Below are 18,877 nucleotides of genomic sequence, written 5' to 3'. Positions count from 1 at the left end.
AATTTATTTCAAAACAAATAATTAAAAATTACAGCCTATCAGCTTAAAAGATCCATCAGGGATCTTTCATCTGATATCTATATTAAGAACTATGAATAATGAAATTAATCATTTAATGAGGAAAATAAATAGCACTTGTTAATAACTAATAAATTGAAGAATATCAATGACTGGCTTCATTATTTAATCTCTCAATCAATTTTAGTATATGAAGTAGATTAATTATGTTAATCAGGTAGGGGACATTACAATCATGTATCTTAAATAATGAGTCTGCTTCAGACAGTTTAATGTTTTCTCCAATGATGCCAGGAAATAACGAACTATCTAGTTTAAGAATTATTTTGTTTTCTAATGCTTAAGGTTGCAAAGCTTGCTGATAATAGATGATCTTTGTAATACTTCGCTTCAAAGTTCAGTTTTCAAATGTTAAATTATTTATCTAATTTGTGTGATTAATGAATGATTTTAGCAATTTATAAGTAGGGAGTAAAAGTATTGAATTCCACCAGACCTCCTTATATCTCATTTTAAAATTTGTCTGTCTTCAGTTTTTTCTTGATCCCAATCAGACCCTTAAGATTATTTTGGGGTGGTTTTTCTAAGGAGTTTGGACAAGCCAATTTGAACAAATTGACTGCAATAATATACCAACAATCTTCAATAAAACATATATCATAAAATTTGACAGCTGCACTCACCTACTTAGAAGTCCAAATTAATCTAACTTCAAAGCGAAAGAGATCTACTTAGCATAAAAAACCATCAGCAGAGCTGGAGAGAATAGTCTCCGTTTGCTTAACCAATTTCAAGTGTGCTTAGTGCAGCTGAGGTTCAATAGTGATGGGTCAAATTGGATTACTCACGCTGACAAAACCTGAAACAGGTGGAGTCTGTGAAACAGTAAACAATTACAATTAAACCTGCAATTAGCCACATGAGATTACTGGGTTGGTTTCTCTGAAAACTTGTTTTGATAGCCTCGTGATCCTAACTATATTAATAGAAAACCTAAGGATCCTATTTTCTTCTTGGCTAAAACTCAAGGGTCCTTTACTCTCAAGAATCCCAATCCAACCATTGGCAAATTCTCCTGTGTTCAGAGTTGCAAACAGCTCAACTATAGATTAGTTTGTGTTTTCTTGGGGAGCTTGATCTATCAGATAACTTTAGTCTCCAAAAGAACAGTACTAACTTCCTTACATAGTATAAATGATAAAATGAATTTATCAATATATTCAATAATACGTTAGAGGAAACTTGAACATGGGATGTAGATAAGGATGTTTAGGTTCCAAATAGGTATTTGTTTGTAGTAACATAACCTTCAAAGCATTGATGCTGGACTTTCACAATGCCAGTAGATTTTGATTGTTGAAATTCCTCAAAACTTAATTATAAGAATTTAAATGGCATTAGAGCAATCGTTCAAACATTCAGTTTTTTATGATGGGTAAACAAAGTTTACAACATGGCTATCAAGATTAAGCCAAGCTTCATTCCTATTGTAACTACGGGATATTGTTGTGACAATGAAGCTTAGAAATATTTTTTGTCTTAAAAGTACTTGACTGCATCGTATAGGTAGGGGGTACCCACAAAAATTCTAGACTCATTTTTCTCATTTATAGGAAAAAAGTAAAACATGTAGAACTCGCATCACTTCAAGTAATAACATTTTTTCTTCATTGGCTTCTCAGGTATATTTGGAATGAATTTGAAATCCTACTTGGAGGAGCGTGCGGTATAGCAGCCCCCTTCTCTCCTTTTCAAATATTTCTCATATTCTGTTGGCATTTTAGTTTTGAAAATGTTATCTAAAACCTTTTGGTGACTTGCAGTTTGCTTTCTGGCTTACAACGGGTGGAATTATCTTTGGTGCAATGGCCTTGTTCGTGCTTATGCATTCATATTTGAAGAACCGCAAAGTATTGTAGCAATCTTCATATAAAGACGTGCCAAAGCTTAGTCTTATGCAGTGTTTTACCTGCCTGCGAAATATGACCGAGCAAAATCACTTGATAGGGTTAGCATTTTCAACTAGTTATTAGTTATTAATGGTTCTTCTGCATTATAGACCAAATGAAGTGAACGTGTACTTTTTAATAATCTGTCTTTAGGACTGAACAGTCTACACGATTCGAGAACTGTTCAGCAGGAAACAAAATCCCAATCAGCAACTATCCCCTATTTTTTAAGAGGAAATTTGTATAATATAAACAAGACCTTTGGCATGAGAAAGCAATCCCCTACAATTTTCGTAGCTCGATTAATAAAGAGAAAAAGGGTTACAATTTCATATCAACATTTTTGTTTACCTCCAAGCTGCAGCCAAGGTGGGGAGATTTTTTATCTCCAAGCTGCAGCTCTAGGGGAAAGAACTATTGCATTGAGGAATAATGCTTTTACGTTGATGCTAGTATGTCAATTATGGCTGAAGAGTCATATAAACTAATTATTCAAATTGTAGGTAACATTTTTATATTTACTATTTTTAGTTTTTGTATTTGACATTTTTAAATCTATTTTCGAATGAAATGTATATTTTGAGTTTAATTTTATAATATTATTAAAACTTGTTGTGATGTATGAAATGTTAAATTTATTATCAGATTATTATTTCTTCATGTCTATTTTTGTAAAATAAAAATGTTAACCCTTCATCATCAATGTGGAACACTCCCAATATCAAGCCTAATACCTTAATTAATTTATCCCCATGATCAATTGATAGTGGTAGAACACCTTCAGTTTTTAATGATTATCAAATCCGCTTTATGAACAAACTTGGCATAGTACCCATTAGGTACTGAATCCACCCTAAATTGAAAACATTGCCTAACTATAAAATGGACTCTAAATCAACTCTTTGTATTCATATATATTTAATTGTTATTTAAAATCATTTCTAGACATTTAATGGCAAAACAAATACAACTAAAAGCACATGCATATATTAGATCTATATTTCATGGCACAAGGATTAGACAATTAATAACTATAAGAATTGAAGAATTGGACTTATTTAAATATATCATTTCAAAGGATGACCAATCCACACACATAATCCCTTGTAATCATGATTTATTAATTTCAATAAATAGATCGAACTCTTAGAATATTGTTTCTATAATCCAAGAGAATTCACAAAATAGAGTGCTTGCAATAACACCCATGGCTTGTAACAATAGTAACATGTTTCACAAGATTGTAATGTCCACAAGTCAAAGGTAGCAAGTTGATGTACACTAGGGCCAATAGATTATGTGTTGGGTAATGCATAACATTCCCCTTCTTCTAGAGTAACTTGTGGGCTTTTGGATCAAACCTATTACATGTTTGGTGCAAGGCTTCTTCTTGTGGCTGACTTGTAGATCCAATACTCTTGTTCTAGGCCGATATATGGAAGTAATTATCATTGTAATTCATATATATAGTTCATCTAGGCTCTTTCCTAATGTTTTATTTTGATGAATATTCAAAAGGTGTGTCTGAAGTGTGAGTATGCAGTTAATGTTGTGTGAGTAGTATCTCAATCGTTAAGTGCAATTTCACTTGAAGATCATATGCACAATGTGAGGAAATTTTGAAGTTGATCAGATCAAAAGAAGTTGAGTATTCAACCCTCAAGGATTGTATTTCATATTTATTGTATTTTGATGAGATTGGTGTCTCACATATTGAGTTGGTGCTCAGATTCTGGATTAGGGGATTGGTGTCTTTGGTAGGTTGGTGCCTACTTCATATTATAAATTCCTTATTATATTCTCATTTCTTGCGAGATTGGATTTGGCAGTAGATCTAAGCAGTTATTCTCACCATGATTTTTTCCTTTCAAAATTTCCACGTAAATCTAGTGTTTTCTTGTGTGAATGTGTATTTGTGGTTTAATAAGTTGCATTATTAGTAAGGATGGATTACTAAATGCTACTATGTTGATTTGGTTTCATTCATAGGAAGTTGTTAACGATAATTAATGTTCAATAAAGTTGAAATTGGCATATACTGATTCACCCACCCCTTCCCCCCCTCTCACCATATATGTGTGCTTAACAAAATATTGTCTCAAAGATGTGCATGTTAGTGGTCATGGTTGTAGTGAGGGCATGACTAGTTTGTCTAGGCTTGTATCAATGTCATTCATGATCCATATGCCAAGTTGGGCTCATTTGAGTCAGATTTAAACAAAATCTCAAATGTCACAATGACCTTCATACAAGATCTAGTATAGATTAAAGCTAATCAAAACCAACATAATGAGGAAGCCAACTACTACCTAGTAATGATTGATTTCAAGAAAAAGGTCAAGTTGGAATTAATGACTACACTTGAAAACACACTCTGAACAAGAACAAAATCATTTATAACAAATAAATGGTGTGACAAGCATGAAATCTATGGTCATTCTAATGAGTTTCATGCTTAAAATAAGGTGCTCATAGTGGTGAAAGTTGGAGATGTTGATGTTGGTCCCTCAAACGAGATCACTAATGCAAAACCTAATGTTCATGTTAACATTTCACAAGCAATAACCCTCAAATGCCAAAGGAATTTGAAGCCAATTGACCTTTTTGGTCATAAATGTGGGTCATGGAGCAACCTCTAAACTGCATGATTGATGTTGGCAATATGAAGAATCTAATATCTTTAGAAGCCATTAAAATATTGAAGCTACTAACAAGCCTCACACACAATCCTACAAATTAAGGTAGGCTAACTCCTACAACACCCAAGGTATAAAATTATCTCTCCAAAGTTACTTTGCATATTCATCCTTTTAGAGAAGAAATATTGTGAAATATAGTGCCAATTGAGGTCTATAAAATACTCCTTCAACATCCCTATATCTATAGTCATATGTGTATGTATAGTGTAAACTGTCATAGCATGGTTGTAATAGTAGGTGGTAAGAGAGAACAAATTCTAGAAGTGAATTCATAAAAATCATTTGTTGCATCAGCACCAAAGGAGATTGTGTCATGTAGCTAGCTCATACTCAACACTCCACATCTCACCTCTTGCTAAAGATTAATCTATAGCACAAAAGCATATCCAATCTTGGAAACCATGTTCACTGGGATCTTTATGACTATATACAAAGTTGGTAAGGAAGGCCAGCTCCCATAGCAAGCAAAGTGGTTCACCAAGTAGAAACTAGAAATCTAGGAACCACACCTACTTTCCAAACTCAAAGTAATTAGGACTATTGCTTCACGATGAGGGGTGACTGATACAAGAAAATTCACCAAACAAAATAGATACAATAACACCCAACATATTCTCATGGTTCACAACTATGGGGATCTTTCTTGGGTATATAATATACTAAAATACCTCCCAAATGCTCTAGAGAACATAAAACCATTTCCAATTTATCAAATGTCATGCATGCTCTAATAGTGATGCAATGCACTTTGCAAATGAATAGAAATTTGTCACAAACATGCTTCAACCAATCAACCTATAGTTTTGCCAAATCTCTAATAAGATCCAACACACCTTCTAGAAAACCACAACACCTAATTCATGGATTTTTTGTCACGATGTCATCTTTGTTGAAATATAGGGTAAACAATGCAATGGAAGAATGAATGGTATAGAGTTTAATTTGATTATAATGTGATGAATTCAATAAACTTATATCAAGGAAATAATGGAGAAGTGATATTACAAATTATAAAATGCATAAAATACAAGTCATTACATAAGATATACATGGAGAAACTCTTACAAGAAAAAGTATCACCCGAAGGAGACTTGAACTTGTATTATTCTCAAAATCTGGAGAAAAATAATACAATAGAGCGATTGCATAAGAGTATCTACAAACAAGTATATCTCCACTATCTCATCTCCATTATATATTAAAATATTAGAAACAAGAAAACATCAAGTGGTATTCAAAACGAGGAGTCAAACTTGGTATGTAACTCCTCTTACATTGCATACACATCTAGATATCATAGATTTGGTTGTTCGGATCAATTTGACCAAGATCTCAATCTCAGGTGCTCCATGAGATTGATTACCTTGCCAAATATTCTTTGTAACCTCTATTAAACTATTTGCATGATGTCTTAAGTATCTCAAAGAATAAATAAATATCCTCCCTTACATGGGTGTCCAACTTCAGCCCATTGCATGATGTTTGGAAGATATATATTATTTATCAACATAATCAAATTACAATTACAAGATTATAACTTACAAGTTGAATGCCACGCCTAGTCCTAACATTATCCCACTTGACATTTGCATTACATGACATTGGAAACTAAAAATAAATGAAACTTTTAAAAAGGCTAAGCTCATGGCCTCTCTACACCAACTAAACTCCATGCTCACTAGTTTAGTAATAGAATTTACAACATTAATCAAAGTATAAACCTTTTGTATCATGGCTCACCACCCTCAACCATCTTGCACATAGAGTAATATTGAAGATCGATATATTTCATGTGAGAAGGGTATATTGGGTTCTTCACTAAACATAAGGCACTTTGACTATCATATACAATGATGACTTGCTTACACTCAAAGTCAATACTTAAACATAATCTATGCAACCACACTATCTTTTCAATAGCATGTCTTATAGCCATGTATTTGCTTATGTAGTGGGCAATGCAATTGTAATTTGCCACTCACTCATCCAAATGATAGCTTCTCTAAATAGAGCACACATAACCACTCATGGACCTCCTACTATCCAAATTACTAGCCTAATTTGAATCAAAAATATCTATACATCAATCATCTTACCCATATCATCAATCCCATGATAGCAAATACAATAATTAAAAGTCCATTTCAAATATCTAAAAATATTTTTAACATAAGTCGAATGCTCTCTACTAGAGTTAAACATAAAATTGCTAGGAAATCTCATTGCTCAAGCAATCGTTGGCCTTGTACAAACCATTGTGTACATTAGGCTTCATATGGCACTAGCATAAGGAACATCAAAATCATTATGTATCTTAGGACATTGATCTGATGATAAGCTTTGGTACTTATACAATTCCTAATAGCCATGTATGTGTTGGACACATGGCAATACTTTATGCACCATAACAAGTTCTTGTATCAAACTATTAATTCAAGACACCATAGGCTTATAATGCTTTGGCATTTTTGTGTAAATCACCAACCCAATCTCAATCAACAAATCTTTGCAAATCAATCATCTCACATCATCCATCTTCTAATAGAAAATATAACAATCAAAAGTGTCACACAAATATCTAAACATGTTTTTTCACATAAACAAAATGTTCTCTACTATGGTTCAACATAAACCTACCAAGAACTCTCATTTCTTGGGCAATGTTTGGCTTTGTACAAACCATGGCATATGTAAGGCTTCCTATGATACTAACATAAAAATAGTAAGCATATCATCGAACATTCATCCAATGATAACTTGGCATTAACATGTAAAGGGATATTAAATGACTTATAGTAATGCATCGTGAACCTTTCCAAAATAGTTTGAACATATTTATTCTTGTTAAGATAAAACTTTCTTCAACCCAATCTATTTTGATCTCCATTCACAAAATGTACTTCATGGCCCCTAAATTCATCATGGCAAAGGCACCAAACAACTAATTTCTCTCTTTAATCATTTCCTTTATTGTTTTTTATAAACATATCATCAATATATAGGACAATGATTAGCAACTGATTCTCAATTAATTTAAACTAAATATGATAATTGTATTTTCTTCTTACAAACCCAAGGTCCAATGCAAAAATATCAAACTTTCGATACTACATTTAAGGTTGATGATTGTTTCAACCAACAAACCAAGTTTTCTCTCCCATTTACCATAAAACTATTTTTTTTTACATCCCCATGCAAGAAAATAGCTTTAACATCCATTTTCTCTACCTCTAGATCATAATCAACAATATATTAAGTAGAAATTTGGTAAAAGTTAGGTTTACATGAGATTTTTTTTTTATCAAAGTCAACTCTCTTCACTTGGGAGTACTATTGTTCCACTAGCCTTACCTTATACTTTTCTAACTATCCATCTATTTCAAACTTCTTTGTAAATATCCACTTGCAACCAATGATGTCTTTCCCTTAAATAGGTCAACTAGATGCCAAAATTCGCATCTATTCAAGCCATCATCTCATCTTACATGGCCTATATCCAAAGACTCATGCTCCTTTGAAGGAAGATTTTCTTTCACATATCTAGGATTATTGTCAATACAAGATAAAACAAATACTCAAAATCTAGTGGGCTAAGCCTGTCAACTATTTTTTGTTACCTTTATGGACCTACAATGTATTAAGAGGTTCTTTGCATTCTTCATCTAAAAACTTTGAATTTAAACATTGTTCTTCATCTACATCCTCATCTCCAACTCATTGTTCTTTCACTAATGCATGCTCTCACTTCTCAATCTTATTTGTAAAAATGGGTAGTTTTCTAAATCTTAAATAATTTATAAGATATTTGTTATCTTTGGCATCAAGAAGTATTGCTCATAAAAATAGATAATTGAAATAGACCAAAATAAAATAAAATCAAAGGGCTCCAAATACAACCAATCCAAAGGGGATTGCAATGAGATTACATTTCTTGTGTGGTCGCTGAAATATCTAAAAATGGATCAAACTTACCCTAGATTCCTTTTTAGGGTTTTTTATTATTAGCTTATCTTATAGGTGTATGTTTTTTTCTAATTCATTCAAATTTGAATGTTTTAAAAAAATATCAAATTTTAATAATTTATAATATTTTTATTATAATTTGAAGATTAGATTGAATGAATAAATGAATGAATCAGATTTTTAGTGACTATCAGATCAAGCAGTTTATGGGACTTAGAATTGATGACAAAACAATGATCACAAAAGAACTATCAGCCAACAAAATCAGGAAGCAAACGTGGGTCTTTATCCTTGCTAATCAAGTTTCTAGGATATCCTTATATTTGCTTGAATGTCTTCATAAGCAGACCAATCCATGATGTAATGCCATTATGTTTCTACGGATCCAGACGTGCAAAGAAAACAAACAAGCCCATTCTCGTGGGTGCTAGTTCTTAGTTGGGTTATTAGCATTTTTCTTTGCTTTTTATATCGCCTTCTATGTAAAGCTTATGTAAAACTTTTGTTGATGTTCATATGTGAGATGTTTGACTTAGTATTCTCTTTTTCTCCCAAATTGTTCTTGACCATACCACCACTTTGACTTTTTCTTCTAGCTTTCTACTATCTTGATGATTAGCGGATAGACTATTTTAACGTGGGCATAACCCACCGGAAGTGTCTCACGCTTCGTCAAGTTTACTTTGCATTGACGGTAATTATATAATTCTACCGGGAAATTTAGATAAGCCGTGCCGGATTCAATGTTTATACTGCACGTCAACTTTGTTTTTGTTAAGTGGTGTGCACTGTGAAAAGGATGGTCTTCTATGTGAGAATGAAACCGTTGGTAGTGGAAGAGTTGCCTGGAGAGCGACAGATTTGACATTTTCGATATCATGAGACAAGTCCTCTGTTAATAGCACTGAAAGATAGATAGGGTGTGCATGCTACCAGTAACAGATACAACTCTTTAGTCCTATCATCCATCCTTCATCTATGAGGAATGAAAGACCACCGTCCAACCCTTACCAGTTGAACAAAATGCAAATAAAGGCAAGGAACTTTTGTTGGGGGCTGCTGAAACAAGCACCTGATATCTACCCTCGCGCTGCTCATAAAACTTCTGCGATCATTCCTGTCTTTTTTATGAAATCCACATCTCGTCCACCCCACCAACACACACGCATATATATTCCTTGAACAAAAGAATCAGTAGAAGATATGGCCTTATTGGTTGCATTATGTATATTTGCATGAAATTCTATGAGGCGGTCATGCAGTCCATTAATCATGTTGCTACAGTAATTCACATTAACACACTTGTTTAATGAGCAAGAAATATACAGAATAGTTACCAAGTTTCCACACCATTACAACAAGAAGGATTTGGGGATTGTGCCTTTTGGGAAGATGTTGTGTAATTGCAGGACAGATATTGCATTAGCAAAAAAAAAAAGTTTTGTTGTGCCATGGACTGTATTACAAAATTATATTTCAAAAATGGAAAAATAGGGTTTAGGTCAAGTTCTTAAAAGTATTATAGTGTCTAACACAATAAAAAGAGTTTTATTTTTTTTATAAGTTAAAGAATTTTAATAAAATAATGTTATATCAAGGAGTTCAATTTTTCTTATAATTTAAGATATTTAGTATTTAAAATAAAATTGTTATCAGTTGTAAATAGTTCTTATTTACATGTAATCATAAGATTAAAAATTAGATTATTAGATAAATAAATAGAGTGAATAAATAACATTAAATTAGTATATGAAAAATGCAAATTTTTCAACTAATTCAATATATCGACATTCCTTTAATAATGATAATCTTCATATAATTTTAAAAATCATATTAGTTTTTAATAAAGTTAAATAAAAAAATTTAATATTATAAATGATTGTCTATTCTGAACAAATTTCTCACATTCTTGTAATTTGTACTTGCCAATATACTATTTAAAGTATATTTTAATATCAGCCTACCCATTGCATCCACTTTGGGTGCAGGTTCAAGGATTATGCAAATAGTAATATATGCTAATTTTTTTGGAGTTTTAAATAGGGTCGAGTGTAAATATATTTAGAACAATGAATAATATAGAATGTTTGTATGTAATATAAGATATGAATCACTGTGTTCATAGAGTTGGGTACAAAATTAGTTATTTCAAATTTATTCTATTTTAAAGATAGGATGAAATTTTAAAAAAAAAATTAATTGGTGTGATAATTTTTTGAAATTAAAATAACATAACCTTTTACTTATTAAACATAAATGCAAATGAATTCAGACATTTCAAAGATGAATTGAAAATATTTCATATTGTTGATCTTAATAAATTTATAAAAGACACTCGTAAGATATAGCTAATCATATATTCATTGTATTCTGAGTGTACAAATTGTACTTATTAATGTTAAATTTGTGTTAAAGTATGTAATCTTTAACAAATATGTCTGGGAACACTTGATATGAATTAGTGTCCACCTATGATAGTATTATCTACATAAAATGGAGAGGTGAGATAAAATGGAGAGGTAAGATTTAATCTCGAAATATTTTCTGAGCACATTTTTCTTTATGGGTAGCTTTCATTTTCATCTTTTAAAAATAGGCATTGTGTACCTGTGTACCAATGTTGTCCCAATTAATTGTATGTCAAATTCTTCTATCTTTTAATGTTTTTATGGATGTTTGTTTGTGTTAAGAGTAAGTGCTGATCTCTAATGATGTAAGTAAAACGAGCATTTTGAATGTCTGAAGGCTTAAAATCAAATTTATAAATTGAAGATTTAACAAATATCTTTTTAAGTTTTTTAATTGAAACATTATTTGAAATAAATCTATGTAAAAGACGTCGGGGAATATTAAATTACTCAAATTATTCTATTTACATTTTAAAGTTCAGATCCACACCAATTTAATAAATAAAAACTTTTAGCTATTAAAAATATATTTTACTATCGGCTAAATATTGCAACATGATCTTATAAAGTTTTCAAATTTGATGATTTTCAATGATTCAAATTTTTCATATGTTATTTATTATAATTTAAAAATTAAATTGTGTTATAATTTTTTTAAAGCTTTCTATCATCTCAATGAGGTCATCACAATCATAAAAGAATATGAATGAATGAATGGATGGATAACGTCCACGAATGATTTTGTTACACCAAAGCTGCAGTCCTCTCTTTCGCAGGAAAAGTGTGTGCAGATATACCCAATGTTGGAAAATACTCTGCTCTGGTTCAGTAAAATATGACTGCTTTCTTTTAACCAAAGCAACGGTTATCTTTCCTTCAGGGAGAGAAGTGCATGTACATCTATTGTTGGAAAAACCTTTGTTTATCTGACAGTTATGTATCTTAACAACATGCAATGAATGCTAGGTATGCCATGCATTTATTTCTTAGCCAAATGTTCAGCTGAGTTGATGGAAAGCTCTTTCCTTTTCCTTCTTCCATCATGTACAAAACTGGCAGCGTATGCACAGTTGCATTATGCTTGCTTGTTGGATACATTTCTAGGTTACTTACTACACCTTTCTTGCAGGCCTACATCTGAACCTGTCACCTACTGTTTGAGCTTTGTTTCAGTTGGCTTGTCACACCTACTCTCTGTATTAAATGTCCTGCTTTCTTTTAAATGCACTGCATGTGAATTGAATGGGAATTTTATAGTACTACTTATCTTTACTTCTACTCAGCAAACTTTCTGCTTATTGTACCTTGTTGTACCTATTCTTGTCTGATCTGATATGATATTACTTGCCACTTGGATTCGGGTTTAATTGGTGTTGTCTGTATTCAGGAGACTGGCCTTTAAATGAGTGCAGATGTAGAGATTTTATTAGCAGTGAGAATTTCTTAGCTTCTGCAACATGTGTTATTCTAAGTGTAAATGCAAGCCATTTGGATTTCTACTGTCTCTCCCTTTTGCTTTGACTGCATTGGTGATTTCACTTGTGGGTGTCATAATATGGATGCTTGGGTTTGTATCTCCATTTTTTTCTTTTTTCTTTTTTCTTTTTTATGTCTAGAAGGTTTCTCAAAATGAAATTCTGGTTTTTTTACATGTTTTTTTACAATATTTTATTGATCAGAGTAGTGTAATTTCTACAGTCTTTCATGTTAGATTTTTTTATTTCTGGTTTAAATTGTGTGATACTTTTGTATTATCAATATTTCAGATTATATTACATGATCCATCATCAGGATGAAAAAATTAGTTAGAGAGTAGAAAAATCTGATTATAGTGCATTCTGTGAGCTAAGACATGAGTTCTCTTGTTAGTATGAAGACATGGACATTGTAGTCATATATGATTTCCACTGTCCATGATGTTATTGTGCTGAGCTTTTGGTGTTGACGGTGTATTTATTTCCTCCATATTTCAGATCAAACTCTATGATCATCATCAGGAAGAAGAGAGCAATTCTATTTGTGTGTCTTTCTCTCTTCTTCCTGATGATAGATCATAGAATTTGATCCAAAAAATTAAAGAAAGAAAAACACACAATTAACACCTGAAACTAAGCACGACCGAAACAGTGATTCATTTTATTATTATTTTTGAATAAAGAGATGGGTTGAAGTCTTTGTAACAATGATTTATTTCCAATAGATTTTGTGCATTACTACATATGGGGTATACTGCAATTTTGCAAATAAAATTACCAGGCTCAATTTATGCTGCATATATGTATTCTCATGGAATTTTTACTATTTGCTTATGTTGTTTTTTTGTGTTATTGCAGGATTCTTCTGAGTGTGCCATGTCCCTGTTGTGTCTGTGTTAAATTCATTATAGAATTTGGGTTGGAGTTAATCAAAACTCCTGCTTATATAGTAGATTGGTTCATCATCAAAATTCCTTGTTGAAGAGAAGGCCTTGGGAGGCCTGTTCTGTAAAATCAGTCGATTAAGATTCATGTTATTTTACTGTTGTGCATAGTACGAATCCAGATTGACTTCAATAAATCTCTTCAGCTCTAATTTCATGTTGTATGAATAACTTTGGTCATGTTTGTTGATTTATTCAAGCCAGTCTGTCACACAACACATCTTGTCTATATGGAATATACTGTCATAATAAAGGTGATTGTGTGTGCATGTATTTATTGCCACATATTCTATTCAGTTACCATTTTTGTAAGGTTTTGTAATATTTTGTTTAAATATTTTGTCTCTTGAAGTTTTATAGTTATTTTTTCTACATTTTTTGTGTTTGGCTGTGTTTTCATTTCTTTTCTTAAATTTGCTGATTTTGTAAGGTTTTGTAATATTTTGTCTGTTGGAAGTTTTATAGTTGTTCTTCCTACATTTTTGGTGTTTGGCTGTGTTTAGATCTATTTCCTTCTGGTTCTCTTTCCCTTCTGTTCTACCTACATTTTTGGTGTTTGGTTGTGTTTCCATCTCTTTCCTTTTGTTTGGTATGATAGTAATAGATGGCAATTTAAAATCTTGCTTACCTAATCAAAAACATGAAAATTAAATTCATGTTCCAAGCATGATAATAATAGATGGCAAAAAATTGAAATTTCATTTGTATTATTTTTTTTTTTTTTTTTATTTTCTGTAACTTTAAATTAAATACATTTCATATATATTTTAAATGTGGGAATGTGCCCTATATCACCATTCACAATAAAAGAATTATCTAAGACACATTTTTATAGTTTAAAAATAAATGTTTATATTTTTTATATTTTTAAAATTTAAAAGATAATATAAACACCTTCATTAGAAATAAGCTATATTAATATTAAATTTGTAATGATTTTCTTTAATATATAAATCTTTTTAATTTTAATTTAAAATATTTTTTTTATCTTTATTATATTTATCTATATATATTTTTAGCTCAAAATGAAAATATGCTTTTTTGAAAACAAGACAATGGTGATCACCTAAATTTATAGGTAATATTACATTGACATATTAATGAAGTAAGGTTCTTAATAATAAAGTTCAAGGTTCCTTTTAATAAAGTTTATTGTTAATATATAGCAATTTCAATGGATTTGAGCTACTTTCAAATTTAAATATAATAAACTATTATAGGGAAATAATTGTATTTTATATTAAGATGATTTGAATTTAAATTTTGATTAAATCAAATTTAGAATTAGTGAATCAAGATAAAGATAAATCAAATAATTTAAAGAAAAAAATATACTATATGGTATATGATGTTGTCCATTTTGAAATCTTTGATTGATCATACATTATAACAATTAACTAGAAACAAAAATATAGTGTTGAAACAATCATCATGAGCTTATGAGAGTGAAAAGAAGCCAAAGTCTAAAATAATGCTTCCAAATGCTAAATCTAATACGAGAGAAGATATAGAAAATTTCTTACAAACTCTTAAACTATTGTAGATTAGATAAACACGTGTACAAAGCTAGATTTAAACAAACCAAACTACAACACTTTTGAAGTGTGGTTTTTTTTTTTCCTATAAGGGTTTTCCCATGTATATCCACATATTTATAGGGCTCAACACAAGCAAAAAGCACTCATAGTTTCCAAAACCAACTCCAACACCAAAGAGGTATGTGGTGTCAAGAAGAACAACTTGCTAAACTCATGACACGTTGCACATAGAAACTTTCAATGCAACAATGCATAACAATAATAGTCACCTTGCCATATGCAACACCTATCTCACACCACTTGTTGAAAGAGAACTCCACTATAAAATATCAATTGTCAAATAATTACTCTCCATGACTCTTCCACCAAACTAGTAACTGTCATAGTCATAATAGAAATTCATCATAGTCTCAACATAGCAACCTATGAGACTAGTCTCCTAATTTTAGGGCTTCCAAAGTAGGTGAAAATAAAATATATTATTAAATAAGCATGTTTGGACTCTAAGATTGAGACACCTTAATCCCAATAGAGAGATCCTTTAAGATTTCTAATGATTAGGATGTTGCACCCACAATTTGGTTGTAGGACATTTTGTTCTCACATAGAACAATCATTTGTTCTTGTTGACTTGTGAAATATATTTGCATGTATTGATACCTATTTTCTAAGAATTTTTTTATGTTGAGAAGTGCCTTTGCGAGCTTATTATAGAGAGGGAAGATTTTTATTTTTTTTAATCAAAAAACTTATGTTTGATGTAACATTATTGAAAACATGTAAAATAAAGAGAGAAGAATAAATGGACATGTTTTATAATGATAGATTAACTTATTAAAATTATAGGTGTGCTAAAATAAGTCATTCTATCCATTCAAGTGACATAGTGCAATGCATGCAATTTAATGCCTTAAATCTTAAAACGCTTGCATCGGTATACATGCAAATCTATACAAGCAAGCATGCCAATGCAGAAATGAAATAAATAAATTTATTAAAATTGCAATCTATAAAAAATAGAACGCACATTTCATACCATAGTTCATGAAAATTGTAGTTTAACTTTTTTAATATTGATAATTGTTTACAAATACTCAACACTTGCAAGCACAACAAGACAAATACTAGCTCCTTTTGAGGAACCACACTAGAAACCACCTATGGAAGACTAAGAATCACAACTTAAAAATCCACTTATGTAGAAACCACCTCCAAACTAGAAGCTAATTATGGAAGACCAAGAGTCACAACTTAGAATTCAATATTAGATATTTTAGTTGGCAAAAACTGCTTATTGTTATATTTGATAATATTTGTTATCTACCGAAGTATTAATTATTTGTATTAAGTGGGTTGTCACTCTCGGGTAGTTAGGTGTTGGTTGGTTGACAATTGTGGACCTCTTGGCAACCGTCTGGTTCTTTAAATATATTGTGTACCGTCAAGAAAGGTAGTACGGAATAGTCGGGTGAACTATAATCCTTGGTTGACCATCTTTGGTCTTCTTCTCTGTAATAATTGCATGTGTGAATAAAGATATTTTTTACTGTTGTATCTGGTATGCATTGTCCTATACATTATTATTTCATGTATTTAATTTATCAGTTGTACCAGCAAACATTTTGGTGTCATTGCCTTAAAAAGATATCGGGTCAGTCTTGAATGATTCGTGCTTGTAGACTCCATTAAAGGTGAGAAGAGGCCATCGGGTGGTCAAGACCAAGCGATTAGGTGATCCGCCGACCCTCGACTAGAGGGAGCACAGAGACGAGTCGAAGCCTGGAAGTACTCTGAGTGTTGGGATGTTGGAGGTGGATGTGTAGAGGACACGCACGTGTCTAAGACTGCAAGAAAAGCACTAGAATGTAGTGGTCAGAACAATCCATCAGAGTGTTGGGGACGTTGAAATTGGACATGTAGAGGACACATGTGTGGTCGAGAGTGCAGGGAAAGCACTAGAACGTAGAGATCAAAACAGTCCACCCAGGCTCGACACACAAGGCAAATACACACAATACCTTTCGAGTGAAAACAATGGTGAACACCCAGGAGAAGTAGAAACGGTCAAAGTTCACGAGGGATGGATCAGAGGACCCCGTACGACACTGCAAAACATGTATAACCATTTGGGAGGCAAAAGGCCAAGATGACAAGGACTACTAGATGAAGGCATTTCCCGCCACCCTTCGGGGGATCGCCATTAACTGGTACACAAACCTCAATGCCCAGCACAAGATGAGATGGAGTGATCTGAAGAAGGCATTCCAGGAGGAATTCAAACTTCTAAGGGATGACAACGAGATCATGGCTGAAATCTATAATACCAAGCAAGGTAAAAATGAGAGTGTATGCGCTTACAACCATAGGCTCAAAGAACTGTTGAACAAGATGGAGAACTAATCAATCGATGGGTTGAAGAAGAGGTGGTTCACGGAGGGATTGATACCCTCACTACACAAGAAGATGAAAGTAGTGCCTTCATCCTTGTACGCCAATGCTTACAATCAGGCAATGGACATCAAGAGTGAAAATAAAACCTCCTCACGAGAGAAGAGTTAGACCGATGATGATGAGAGCACTGAAGGTAGAAATGACGAAGAATCCAAAACCATAGAAGCCCTTCAACGGGATACGTTGAGAATGATGAAAGAATTTAAGGATGAGAAAGGAACCAGCAAAGGAGGTAATGAGCTATGGTGTACTGAGTGCAAAAGTGAGGGGCACACAAAAGGTAATTATCCTAGAAATATGTTTTGTGAAATTTTCCAAGTGTTGGGGCATTCAATCAAGGAGTGCCAATACAATTTGAAGTTGAGAAGTACACAAGTACTCTTCACATAGGGAGAGTCTAACCCATCGTTATCACATAATGTATCGCCAAGAAACTATGAAAATCAACAAGGGTGAAACTAAATATAGTACAACTCTAGAGGACATCCTATCATACAGTGCCGACAATGTAGTGAATGGGGACACTTTGCGAGAGATTGCCAGAACAAGAAAGACAACGTATAATTATTGTGCAAATGGTGTGGACCAGGTGACCATGAAGACACCAACTATCCAAAGTAGAAAGGAGTAAATATGTTGGACGTCAAAGAGCCAAATGAGGAGGTACTCGCAATCACGAGGTTACAAAGTAAAAAAGCAGTGTACCCCGATCCTCATACGAAGAAGGAAAGACTCTGAGAGGCAAAGTTGGATGTTGAACGAGCAATGGCAGAGGAGCAAAGGGCCTCATATGATGCCGCCAATTCTCCACCATGGTCAGAGTCTGAGAAAACTATCATAAAACAAATGTTGCAAGCTACCATACCAATACGGGTATTTAACCTTTTGTAGACTATGCCACAATTGAAAATGGCCCTCACAAATATAGTTAGCGACAATATCATTGGCCAAGAATGCCACAAGCCGAGGGAAAAATCACTTGGCACATCTATCATGGATCCACCAGTGGAAAAACCATCTAGCACATCGGTCGCGGAACCCATGTTGCTCACTATGAGTATTGGTCGAGAGCTACTTGTAGTAGAAATGGAGATCATGGGACAAAAGCTGACCAATACCATCACAGACAATGGCTTTTGAGTAAATGTATTACCGAAAGAAACATGGAGGGGTTTGGGCAAACCAACTCTCTGGCCACCAACATTCCAATTTGTAGGTGCCAACCAACATGGTATCAAACCCTTGGGAATACTTATGGCACAAAAAGTTGTTATCAGCACCCAACATTTCTTCCTCAACTTCATCGTCATTCCACTGGAGAAAAAGGCCTATGATGCCCTCCTCCAAAGAGGTTGCTTGATCATGGCGAAAGCAAATCATAACCGAAAGAAGAACACACTCTCCATCGAGAGTGAAGGGCATAAATATGTGA

At 32.7% G+C, this 18,877-nt stretch overlaps 1 protein-coding gene and 1 long non-coding RNA gene across 3 annotated transcripts in view; both read left to right on the top strand.

Annotated features, from left to right (window-relative positions):
- Positions 1 to 2,305, top strand: part of LOC131041883 (magnesium transporter MRS2-A, chloroplastic) — a 411,268-nt gene extending 408,963 nt beyond the window's left edge. For both annotated transcript variants that reach the window (XM_057975112.2, XM_057975111.2), the window contains exons 12-13: positions 1,701 to 1,744; positions 1,842 to 2,305. In XM_057975112.2, the coding sequence (XP_057831095.1) occupies positions 1,701 to 1,744; positions 1,842 to 1,937 (140 nt within the window). In that variant the 3' untranslated portion in view covers positions 1,938 to 2,305. The remainder of the gene's footprint in view (positions 1 to 1,700; positions 1,745 to 1,841) is intronic.
- Positions 2,306 to 12,463: 10,158 nt separating this feature from the next.
- Positions 12,464 to 13,608, top strand: LOC131041992 (uncharacterized). The gene is made up of 2 exons (XR_009105102.2): positions 12,464 to 12,604; positions 13,371 to 13,608. It is a non-coding gene; the product is annotated as an uncharacterized LOC131041992 (long non-coding RNA).
- The last annotated feature ends 5,269 nt before the right edge of the window (positions 13,609 to 18,877 follow it).

Source organism: Cryptomeria japonica, chromosome 1 (assembly GCF_030272615.1).
Source record: "Cryptomeria japonica chromosome 1, Sugi_1.0, whole genome shotgun sequence".
Taxonomy (NCBI): Eukaryota; Viridiplantae; Streptophyta; class Pinopsida; order Cupressales; family Cupressaceae; genus Cryptomeria; species Cryptomeria japonica.
The sequence above is the reverse complement of the archived record's forward strand: the minus strand, read 5'-3'. Positions and strand labels throughout refer to the sequence as shown.